General features: G+C 40.7%; 1 protein-coding gene across 1 annotated transcript; it reads left to right on the plus strand.

Moving 5' to 3' along the window:
• Positions 1-6118: 6118 nt before the first annotated feature.
• Positions 6119-9217, plus strand: T265_00761 (hypothetical protein; the record flags this gene model as incomplete). The annotated part of the gene is made up of 3 exons (XM_009164610.1): positions 6119-6131; positions 8751-8957; positions 9072-9217. The coding sequence occupies 3 exons, from the start codon at positions 6119-6121 to the stop codon at positions 9215-9217; spliced, it is 366 nt and encodes a 121-aa protein (XP_009162874.1).
• Between the last annotated feature and the right edge of the window lie 2294 nt (positions 9218-11511).

The following is an 11511-nucleotide window of genomic DNA, read 5'->3' on the forward strand; positions in this document are numbered from 1 at the left end:
TATTTATATTCTTTTTTAATGAAAGGCTATTTACTAACACTTCAGATTAACTACACTCTGAAGTTGTGAGTCGTGGTCATACTTGACGGTGCCTTGATGAAAGACGAGAACACGGATTCTTTTTGCTCGAGCATTGCATGGGAGACTTTACGGGACAGGCTTTAGTGAATCACATAATGTTCATAGCTCTAACGTGTAAGAGTTACCGTTTTAATTTCGGCAGCTAGTTCATGAGCTTTGGGATTTTCAAACCCTTTTGAATGAAGTTCTGAATACTCCAACTCTCACCAACCTTGTAAAGACACTACTACTTGTAGCGGACTAGGACCTAACCAGCGTGTTCGGACAACTTACCCGACGCTGAGTACTAGCCAGATGCACTCATTGGTTTTAATAAGTTTGACGCTATTAGCAGATTTGTCCACCCGATCGGTCTGTAAAATGTCCTCAAGAATCGAATACCCGGTAACATGCTTTTATAGTGACTCACTGATTTCCATTACCCATAAGTATTTGCCGCTGACCCTGTTACACTTTTATTTCTGTGGGTTTCAGAGACAACCCCACATCTAAGCTAATTATTACTCAAGTCCAACCTTAACAATAAAATGGGTGATATTTGACATTGTTCGGTCCAGAATGTTTAATTACATTTCCTTCATGGATTTTTTAGTTCCTGGTTTAATTGCCCGAAGCTCTTGGTAACTCTTGTTTTGCGTCGTAGCGAGCCACTAAGATGTCTTTAAATACAGTGACGTTTTCTCCATTATTCTACGGAGATCCTAATGATGAGAAATGTTCCCTTCAGTTCGTGTGAGGCTCATTCAAATTGGTACAGCAAACGAAACAAAATTCTAATAAGATTGCGCTGCATTCTACAAAATAATGACACACTCACGATTGACTTCCTTCATGGCAGAATTACTTTGGCATGTGGACACTATTTTTGCCATTGCTGGTAATGTAAATGCCATCTTGGTTATATGCATGAGGAAACCAGCACCAGTGGCGGTATAAACTCTTGGAGAACGTATCAAATGATAAATTTTCCAAGAAAGTTTGCTAGTACAAATCAGGCAGTCGTGATAGATCAATTGAGCTCTATGGGTTAGGGTTTCACACGAAAACCGACTCACTTGTACTTACCAGCAACCGAGGAAAGGACAAAGTGCACACTGCGTCTCGTGGTGCAAAAAGAGCTGGCACAATCTAGACTCACCAGGCGCAAGACGCTGGACGTCCGGTAAATAGAGTCGATCCTCGTGCAGGCGTAAAGAGTTCAAAACGGTAAAATGAAACAAACCATTAGCCGTCACGGTGGGAAGCCCTAGCTTGGAGGATTAGTGATATCTTCTACCTTCTGTTCTTTTCTTCTGATCTGTTCTTCTTCTGTTCATTTCAAGACCGTGCATACACCTGCTGCAACCCACCTACAGAGAACACTGTCATTTTCATGCTTGCTGAACGAGGCCAACTTCTGCATGACGGTGTATAAGACAAGTTGTAGATAGTCTTCAAGATTTCTGGCAACTCGGTTATAGCGATCAAAACAAGCATGAATCATACACAACAGAACAACAAGATGCATGCAATGCGCTATTTCTGAAACGACCACAATGGATGCGTTGCTCATTTTTAATTCATGTCTACCACATTGTTTTAAAAGTGAATACAAAGTATAAACAAAGGGGGCACATGTAAACGAAACAGGAGCAATCGATTTCCGGGCGGAGAATTCAGACGCCAACGTTTCGCAGTACTGTCTTTTCTTTGACGCTCACGAGAACACCTCGTATCTACCTGCAGTAATTAGACCTTCAAAATAATTGAATGATAACTCACTATCCACTGACTAAGTCAAGAACTCGTTCAACTTATGGTGACTGGTTGCTGGTATTCGCGGGGGAGTTGATGAAGGACTAGCCATAGGGTCGGTATTTTACTTCTGCATAATACAGCAGAGTGCGTGGCTTAAGCGCAAGAGTTCTTTCAGCTGTATGGAACCTCACCAAATAAAATACGACAGCTTGATTAACACTTTTTGGCTACTATCCTTTGACGATGTGTTAGCTGTTTAATTTACAGCTGAGAAACCTATTTCAAATGATGTTTGTATTCTGGCCATTTTTAACTAAGCAATAAACCGAAATAAGGCAATCTGATTCATCCAGCTTTTACTAAACATTTAGACCACGAGCCGCATCTGGAGTCAAATTGACCAGACAACATGCTGATCAACGAAAGAGCGACTAGGAGCTGTGAAACTGGAACGATCATTCTGACCGCTTGGTCCTCGCGTGGAGCGTCCCAATAATCAAGGAAGCGTTCATTCGCCCTTCCTAATACAACCACAATCCACTCAGTATCCATGTTGCACAGTAAGCAGTACAGCGTTGAATATGGCATATCTATACTTTGATATATGAACACGCTTGCGTTCAAACTTACGGTTTTGACACTAATGATGTTCGTTTGCCGCAACACATCCAACTGCGTTTTTCTTCGCTAGTGGTTAGTCGTCGACACATGTTTGACTCTTCGTAGCTGTCCAAGTTTTTCAAACTGTCAAAGTGGATTTGACGCAGGACCAGCGAATTTGTTGGACACGGTATAGGTCAGTTCATCTGATTTCCATCTGCTGACGGGGATTTGGAGGGACAGGCATCATGTCATCAGGCAGCTGTGTTTAGGAGCAGTAACCAAATAATGACGAAGAAGAGAAGACACAACTGAGCTACTATCTTAGTGACGATCATTTTCTGCCAATTACATCTGATTTGGCGTTCCACCGGTCGTTAAGCACTTTAATCATAGGAGATTGGAAAACCACAGTTCTGCTTGTATAGATGGTTTCACAATTCACTGGAAGTACAAATGCTGCGCCATTTTTTGACTAGCACCGAAAGGCATGAATTAGGGGTGCCAATGTCCGTTAATCGGTTTCAGGTTAGCTGACAAGCCGGACTTGGCAACGATAACTTTGAGAATCGGCATTACGCGACTTTGAAAATATCACGATTGTGAGGAGGCCAGAATCCACAAGCCTTGCTCCGATGTTGTGGTGGCAATCCGCAGCTCTCAAAGGAATTCCGGTAGGCCAGTCGTGAACATTGTGAATTATAACAAAACATTAAATCAGAGCAACCTATAAATTATTTGAACCAAAAATTATGGTTGTTGTAATCGAGTGAGGATGAATTTCTTTGTCCAACTTACAGTGAGACAGTATTTTTTTTGCTGTCATGCGACCAGTTTAGTAGTGCGAGCAATAAAATCATGAGAGCCATGAGATTTTTGTTCATACATATCCACCAGGATGTGAAAAATCAAAGTAAAATAGGTCGGACCTACGTGATTTGCGATCATCGCTACAGCTGTCCACCAGTTCAGCGGGTAAGTCATCTTTAGTTTGTTGGTGACCTTAGTCCACGTTAAGCAAATGAAAACAAAACAGACGTGGCTGAAAAATGTCCAGGTATTGAAATCACATCGTCACATATTGTTATGGAGTGTTTCAGATTTATAAAGACCTTCAAGTCAAATTCGTTTTGAACTCTTTCTTTAAACAAAAAAGCAAGGCAGTCATTCGATAAACAGCCATGTTTTCAACTTTCATAATCATTTTTCCAACAAAACGCGCTCAAACTTCCAGAAGTAATTGCAACCCTAGTTTTTTATACCTTGAACCAAATGCTGAAACAGCTTGCATCGAATCTCAAGCCTACAATTTTATTCAGTTATTGTTGTTGTTCGAATATTCCAACAACCGCTTAACCTAAATATTTGGAAATTCACACGAATAGTCATGATTCTTAGAACAGTTGATAGACAATCTACGGAAGATATTTTATTTGAACTGCTCCAGTCTAGAGGAACGCAGTAAAACACCAATCTCACTGAGAACCTAATTTTCTCGGTGTCTACCAGGCTAGACACTAACATGAGGTTTCTGCCAGACAGATTGACAGCACTTTCCCAAGGATAAATAAATTCGTAAAATGGCAGCAGGCATAAAAGTTAGCCGGGTCTTTCTTAGTAATCTAGTGACACATCACTTCTCTTTTAAATCTTCCAGGCTGATGGGTTGACCAGTTAAGCGGTCCGAAAGAATGCTAATACCGTGACACTTCACCACTCTGTTACCCTAATGCGGCTAGGTTATGCCTTAGACGTTTTGTGCCTTTTTGTATGCGCTTTTGGTCTTGACACCAAGACTTTCGGAATTCTTACTTTAACCCAATAAGGGAATCATTAGGCTCATATGCCTGGTCTGTTCTCGTAGATGTGTGCACCATTAGCAAGATGACATCAGCGATAAGATCAAAGTATGGGCTGGGTTAGTCTATCATTTTTTTTACAAACGGTGGTGATAATATAAAATTGGCGTTATCGTGTAACAATCTCGTGTCAGTATAAATGGCGGGAATAACAAGAACACCCTGTAAGAACTTGTATATTGAAAATTATTAGGCCTGCTGGTCAACCTGGGTACATATCTCCAAGGTCGACATAATCTTCGTGTCTCCAGGCTTGCAGTCTTTTTCAAAGAATTAGTTTAAAATTTTAGCAACTCACAAAGTAGCTGTAAATTCTCCGACAGCCCACGACAGAATTTTCTATCCATTATGCACATCAGGTAGCTGGAAACCTTCCATCAAATTTGTGAATGGAACGTCAGCTGAAGCAAATATATTCTGATGTGCCTAATGGGACACTAGATGGCCCTTGTAGAGCACATTGAGTTACAAAGATATCAGGTAGAGACTTAAATGCCGTTCATTTGAGTTTCCTGTCTCAACTGCGTGTGTCTAAGGTTCACGGTACAGCAGAGGCTGATCAATAATTTCACTTTTACCGAATGTTCCAGAATGGATAGGACAAGGTCTTTCTGTGTAAGCCAGAGGTGATGTAGTAAGACGCAAAAAATTACTTTCACGATTCAAAGGTTATATACACTTACTAACTCTTACTAATCAGCTATTGTTGTGCTTAATTCTGTTCACCTTCAGGTCAGGTCTATGGCGAATTTCGCAGGGCGAAATTTAGCAAGTCAGCCTCTATCCTCACTATGAACAAATGGGGTAACGAACTGTTCTCACCGCAGTCTAATATGAATAAATTGATGACTCATTTACTCAGCATGTACAGGAAGCACTTTCATTTATACGACATGTGAGGTCCTCTTAAGTTAGACGCTCGAACTTTATATCTTCACTCCTGTAGTATTCTCACCTGTCATATGACCGTCCACTGTAGTTCATTGATTCCTTCGTGTGATTTATTTTATCGTAGTTTAGCCTCTTTACGCCAAGAGGACCAGACGAGAGGACGTATCACAGATCAGTCTAGTACAAATAACCAATTACCTGCTTAGGCTGGAGATGACATGCCTTTGTAACTGCGGTGAAATTCAGAATCGTGGTGGACAGATTCATCAACTGGACACAACCATCTTGACAGATGCTGTCATTCCCAGCATGTGACCGCCAGACGACTGCGATCAAAATTCAGTTGGAGTTCGAGGACTGCAACTCAATGGCTACTGTCTTAATTTGGACTTCAGATAAAAACATACATAAATTCGAAATTCAGCTGGGTTCCAGGTCAGTCTATGTGGAAACCAAGTTGGTTTGCAAATGAGTGTATTTCGCTAAGTTAGAATGTGCTTAAAACACCTTCCGGTGTTTAGGTGTGACGCCACCAGAAGGAAGCACGAGGGCTGGGATACTGCCAGGTTGCCAAAGCCTAGACAAGAGAAGCCGCGAGGCGGAGATCGGTTTGAACCACAGACCTTCCGATCAGCCAATTCGCGTCCTAGCTAATTGGACCAACTTTGATATTTCGGAATCTTTTCTCCTCAGAATATTTGTTTATAACAATTGAGCATCAGTTTATAATCGTGGTACATTTTTCTCTATGATGATGAAGGTGATGCAGAGTTGACGAATCTTTTACACCCTTCAATCTTCCATGATCTCCTCGTAATAAAGTGTTTCTAATTACCCCCTGTCCATGTGTCATCAGAAAAAGTGCAATCCAGCTAGAAGAACTTGTGATAAAAACAATAAAAACCAAAAAGTCATGAGATGACTTCAATACTGCAGCGTTATCACTATCCATGATCAACGAACGTGATTGCTTCATCACGTGATACCATTAGGAACGCCTAATTGGTCGAAATGCTTTGTCAAGCGTTGGGCGTGTCATCCAAGTTATCTAAATCTGGGAGCAGCATTTCTCATATATATTGTTTTCAGAAAGGTTTCAGACAGCTATTTTTCACGAAGTCCGGGAATGAAACCTCGTGCAAGTCTTTCGTATAAATTATTATTTTAAGTCTGCCAATATGTATTGTATTAAACCTGAATGTATCCAGCAAACATCGCTATGCAGATATTTAAGTCATGGAAACCCATTTTCTAAAAAATGCCTGGAATGGTACAATGTTCACCACTTCTCCTCTATGCACGCTAGCAGGCAAACAATTTCGTGAATTTTCGGTTTAGGGGTTGTTTATTTTACAGTAAGTCATCCTTAGTCGACCTAGGCCATTCGGGACTCATAAATTATTAGAGGAAAAGGGCAAACTCCTATAAAAATATTTTAGGCCCACGATATCGACCCACGACAAGTTTGATTCATTATTCCATCCAAATATGTTTGGTTATCTGGCAAGACGCCTGGGATTTCATTAAGACACTCCATATAATAATGTTATTGTAGTGGTCTTCAAGATCACGAAATTCGGAGGAATAACCTCTTAATATATATATTATATATTATATATACAATATGCATTATATATTATATTCTGCAGCGTGCTGTTGTTGAACATATACATGATAATTTTATAACTAATGTAATGTAATACTAATGTAATAATGTAATGATAATAATAATAAAATGCAATATAATACATAACATTTTTCAGTCCGAAACGTACTACTAGAGTAATAATAACTGCAAATTTTACTTTCAGTCTGTTGCCACCATGGATATACAAGGCTTAAGTAATGCCTAATTTTGACTTGTTATCTAAAGAACACATTGAATATGATTTTTGATCATGTCCTACTCAAGCATGTAAGTTAAGCAAGCGCCCCGATATTTTCCGGACACCAAAACAGCTACATATTTTATTCAGTTGTGTATAGTTACTAATAAATATAATTTTACTGCCATAGAAGCAGTACGTTTTAGTTTGGTGCGAATTTCAGCTCTCCTTGTCCCACTTTTCCTTGAAATCTAATTCAATTTGATAACAAATCGTCTGAAATTCAATAGATCTAAAGACGAGGCTTGCATCTTCCAGATCTTGAATGGGCATGTCCCATTCTGCTATATGATCTCATAAGACAAAAATGAAAAAAGGAAGGATTTTCTGGTTGCCTCTGAGCCTACACTCAAATCCGAGCAGTTTGCATTTTTCATTGTTTTTTCTGTGCGAGAAAAACACTTTTCAATCAACATTTTCCTACATTGAAGTTGCTACAGTGGGAACGACGCGGCGGTTTTCCACTTGTTGACTGTCTCTCAAAATTCATCACTCTCAGCTCGTAGAAGACTTCTGTTCTATTAGCCCAGAAGATCTTTACGTTTAAAGGATTGGAATTTTGGATGACGCTCAACAAACACCAAAATCACTGTTTTCTCATAAGTTTACGGCATAGTCTAAAAAGCCCAGCAAAACCCTTCCTTTTCCACTTAAAACATCAGGTGACCGATGGTTGGAACCAGCTCTAGGGATGTCGCAAAGTACGAGAAAATCATCTTTTTTCTCGACATTGTGATTTTCCTTCTGTTTCTTTCGCACTTTGATCAGCTGTTTACAAGAGCCAGCGACCGCTCGCCAATAGACTGTCTTGTCGTGTTGGCTGGCCTATTCAGCTGCATTGAGTAAAAACGAATGATTACACGTGTGGTAAGTAACCTACACAGTCTGAAAATCAGTTAATTATGAAAGTAACACAAGCGGAAGTGGTGAGCAACCCATAGCAAACCACTATTCTGAACGTCTGTTCGAGGTAAATACTTTAAACTATAGCTATGTTTGTACGGTCTGAACCGACTCGACAACTAGGCCGTGTAAACGCATTTGATTTACTAGTATATTTTCTCGTTGAACCTGCTTCTATAGCTGAATAAAAAATGTGAGTGAAAAGAATAGTTATTGTAACCAGCGACGAACATATTACAGATGCATCATGTGCTTTATACAATGTACGTATTCACAAACTGTACCGTGACCAGGCTGCTTAAAATGTTCGCTCTGTCGCGATATATATATATATATATATAAACCTATATTACTATAAAAAAGAGAAATGCACAAATTATGCAGTGGATTTTGGTCAATATCTGTGTAGATTTCACTAGCATGCATCCAGGGCAGAATTTTGAAACGCCCGTAAGCAGTATTAACCGAGAAAGTACTCTTATCTATTTGGAGTGATTGTATTCTTGTATTGACCTTAAGTTTTGTGTACACGGCGGCCCCCAATGTGATGTAAACTTAGTTCTTCACTGTGATTGTGTCAATTTACTGTCAGCGATCATTATGAAAAAGATCGGAGATTTGTAGTAGAATTACATAGCCTATGACTAATTTTGCAGTGTGCTGAATTATTCAGTTTTCGCTGCAGAATAAGTTAAAGATTTCAAACAACAAGCATTCCACTTTGGCATGTTATTGCCACTGGAATTAGCGTTGTATCCGTCTTAGAAGTGTTTGCACCCATGCAAATAAATAGAGGAAAACGTCGGTGGCTCGGTTAGCGTAGATGAACAGAAAGGCGGATGGGACTGTGGAACCCTGCGTGTACCGGAAGGAGACTCATACGGATCAAATACTGAACTACAGCAGCAATCATCCAATAAACCACAGGGAGAGCTGAGTTTAAACCTTATTCAAGACGATGAAGGCACTCTACAGCACCACAGAACTGCAGAAGAGGGAAGTATACCATCTAGAGTACTCCAGAACAATGGATATTCACGGAAGTTTAGCAAGAGAAGCTTGAAGAAAAAGACTATGTGATGTATCAAATGCAACAACCGCAACAAAATCTAAGTCGGACAAACTTGGAGGAGACCATGCACACGAATAAAGGAACGCAACGCGACGCGGCGGAGACATGACACCTCGTCCTTGATATCCATACACGAGGAACAAGAAGGCCGAAAATTCGATTTGGAAAACGCAAAAATTTTGGCATAAGGAGACACGAGACATGGAAGAGAATTTCCGGAATCATGGTACTCCACGCCGGATTCGATCGAACTGGATCCAATTTACGCACCTCTACGTGCGAAAGACCAACATCTTAACCGGAACACTCAAGGGGACCGAATATTGGATTCACAAACAAAGTAACAAGGAACTCCTTGAGGGCAGATCAATAATGGTCACAAGCAGGGAATTGAAAAAACAAAGGTCACTCCAGCATCGACCAGATTACGGCGGCGAGGGATGTCAAGCTCAAAGGTCACGTGGGCATCGGCGAATGGGGACACAGGACAAATGAGCAACCAATGGAACTGCCCGACCGAACACCTGATCGCGATCAAAGGTCATCCCTTGCTATTGACACACGCACAACACTACTCTACGCACAACCACTGCCCACTAGCACGCACCACTACGCAACCCAATGACGCACCGATGATGTCAGCTCGATTGGTGATGAAACGTTTGCTATCAAATTGCCCAGCTAAGTGAACAAGCCAACGACCATGCAAATAAAATTTGCTGTAGGATTCCAATCATCACCTTATACAGAGCATCTTCCAGCGGTAACTATCAATCATTCTGATACAATCGCGAGCGAGAGAAAAGCACTGGCTTCATATACCCTGGATGGTTTATTCCTCGAATTTGGGGAAACGCTGGTTCGGTCAGTTTTTGAGCATTTAGGCGGAAAGCTGAAATTCTCCCATTGACTGGTGTTGCCACGATCGATCAAATACGTTAAAATTGTCAGCAGTTGTGTGAATTAAAGCAATACATTTTGTTACCCAATAATATTTGCGTTTAGCTTCGGGCTTTATGCGAAGAGTTTTTGGCTTTCAAACCAAGGGTAATCTCTTCCAGATAGGGATTCGTATCACTTATGAAATGATAAGGTATTCATCTTTTAGTGATACTTATTTTTTTTGGTTTTAGTTTTGCAACAAGAAAACTGTTCACGGTGACGCCTCGGAAATCAGTGCACGTCGCCAGCAAGGTAAATTTGGGAAGACTTTTTTATGACGGGTCATTTTCATTCACGTGACACTGGACTACGTCACTCGGCCTGCTATGCAGATTGTACCGTGACCAGGCTGCTTAAAATGTTCGCTCTGTCGCGATATATATATATATATATATAAACCTATATTACTATAAAAAAGAGAAATGCACAAATTATGCAGTGGATTTTGGTCAATATCTGTGTAGATTTCACTAGCATGCATCCAGGGCAGAATTTTGAAACGCCCGTAAGCAGTATTAACCGAGAAAGTACTCTTATCTATTTGGAGTGATTGTATTCTTGTATTGACCTTAAGTTTTGTGTACACGGCGGCCCCCAATGTGATGTAAACTTAGTTCTTCACTGTGATTGTGTCAATTTACTGTCAGCGATCATTATGAAAAAGATCGGAGATTTGTAGTAGAATTACATAGCCTATGACTAATTTTGCAGTGTGCTGAATTATTCAGTTTTCGCTGCAGAATAAGTTAAAGATTTCAAACAACAAGCATTCCACTTTGGCATGTTATTGCCACTGGAATTAGCGTTGTATCCGTCTTAGAAGTGTTTGCACCCATGCAAATAAATAGAGGAAAACGTCGGTGGCTCGGTTAGCGTAGATGAACAGAAAGGCGGATGGGACTGTGGAACCCTGCGTGTACCGGAAGGAGACTCATACGGATCAAATACTGAACTACAGCAGCAATCATCCAATAAACCACAGGGAGAGCTGAGTTTAAACCTTATTCAAGACGATGAAGGCACTCTACAGCACCACAGAACTGCAGAAGAGGGAAGTATACCATCTAGAGTACTCCAGAACAATGGATATTCACGGAAGTTTAGCAAGAGAAGCTTGAAGAAAAAGACTTCTCAACAACAGCAACAGCAAGAAAAAGCCACCAGACGGGTAGTACTGCCTTACATCAAGAACATATCAGAACTCGCAACCAGATTATTGGCCCACAAACCGAATGCCACCCCAAGGAAATTAACCTCCGGACCGAAGGACAACTGAGACAAAACCAAGAAGAACAATGTGATGTACCAACTCAAATGCAACAACCGCAACAAAATCTAAGTCGGACAAACTTGGAGGAGACCATGCACACGAATAAAGGAACGCAACGCGGCCTTCAGGAGACATGACACCTCGTCCTTGATATCCATACACGAGGAACAAGAAGGCCGAAAATTCGATTTGGAAAACGCAAAAATTTTGGCATAAGGAGACACGAGACACGGAAGAGAATTTCCGGAAGCATGGTACTCCACGCCGAAT

The sequence above is a fragment of the Opisthorchis viverrini genome (assembly GCF_000715545.1).
Source record: "Opisthorchis viverrini unplaced genomic scaffold opera_v5_7, whole genome shotgun sequence".
In the NCBI taxonomy this organism is placed as follows: domain Eukaryota; kingdom Metazoa; phylum Platyhelminthes; class Trematoda; order Opisthorchiida; family Opisthorchiidae; genus Opisthorchis; species Opisthorchis viverrini.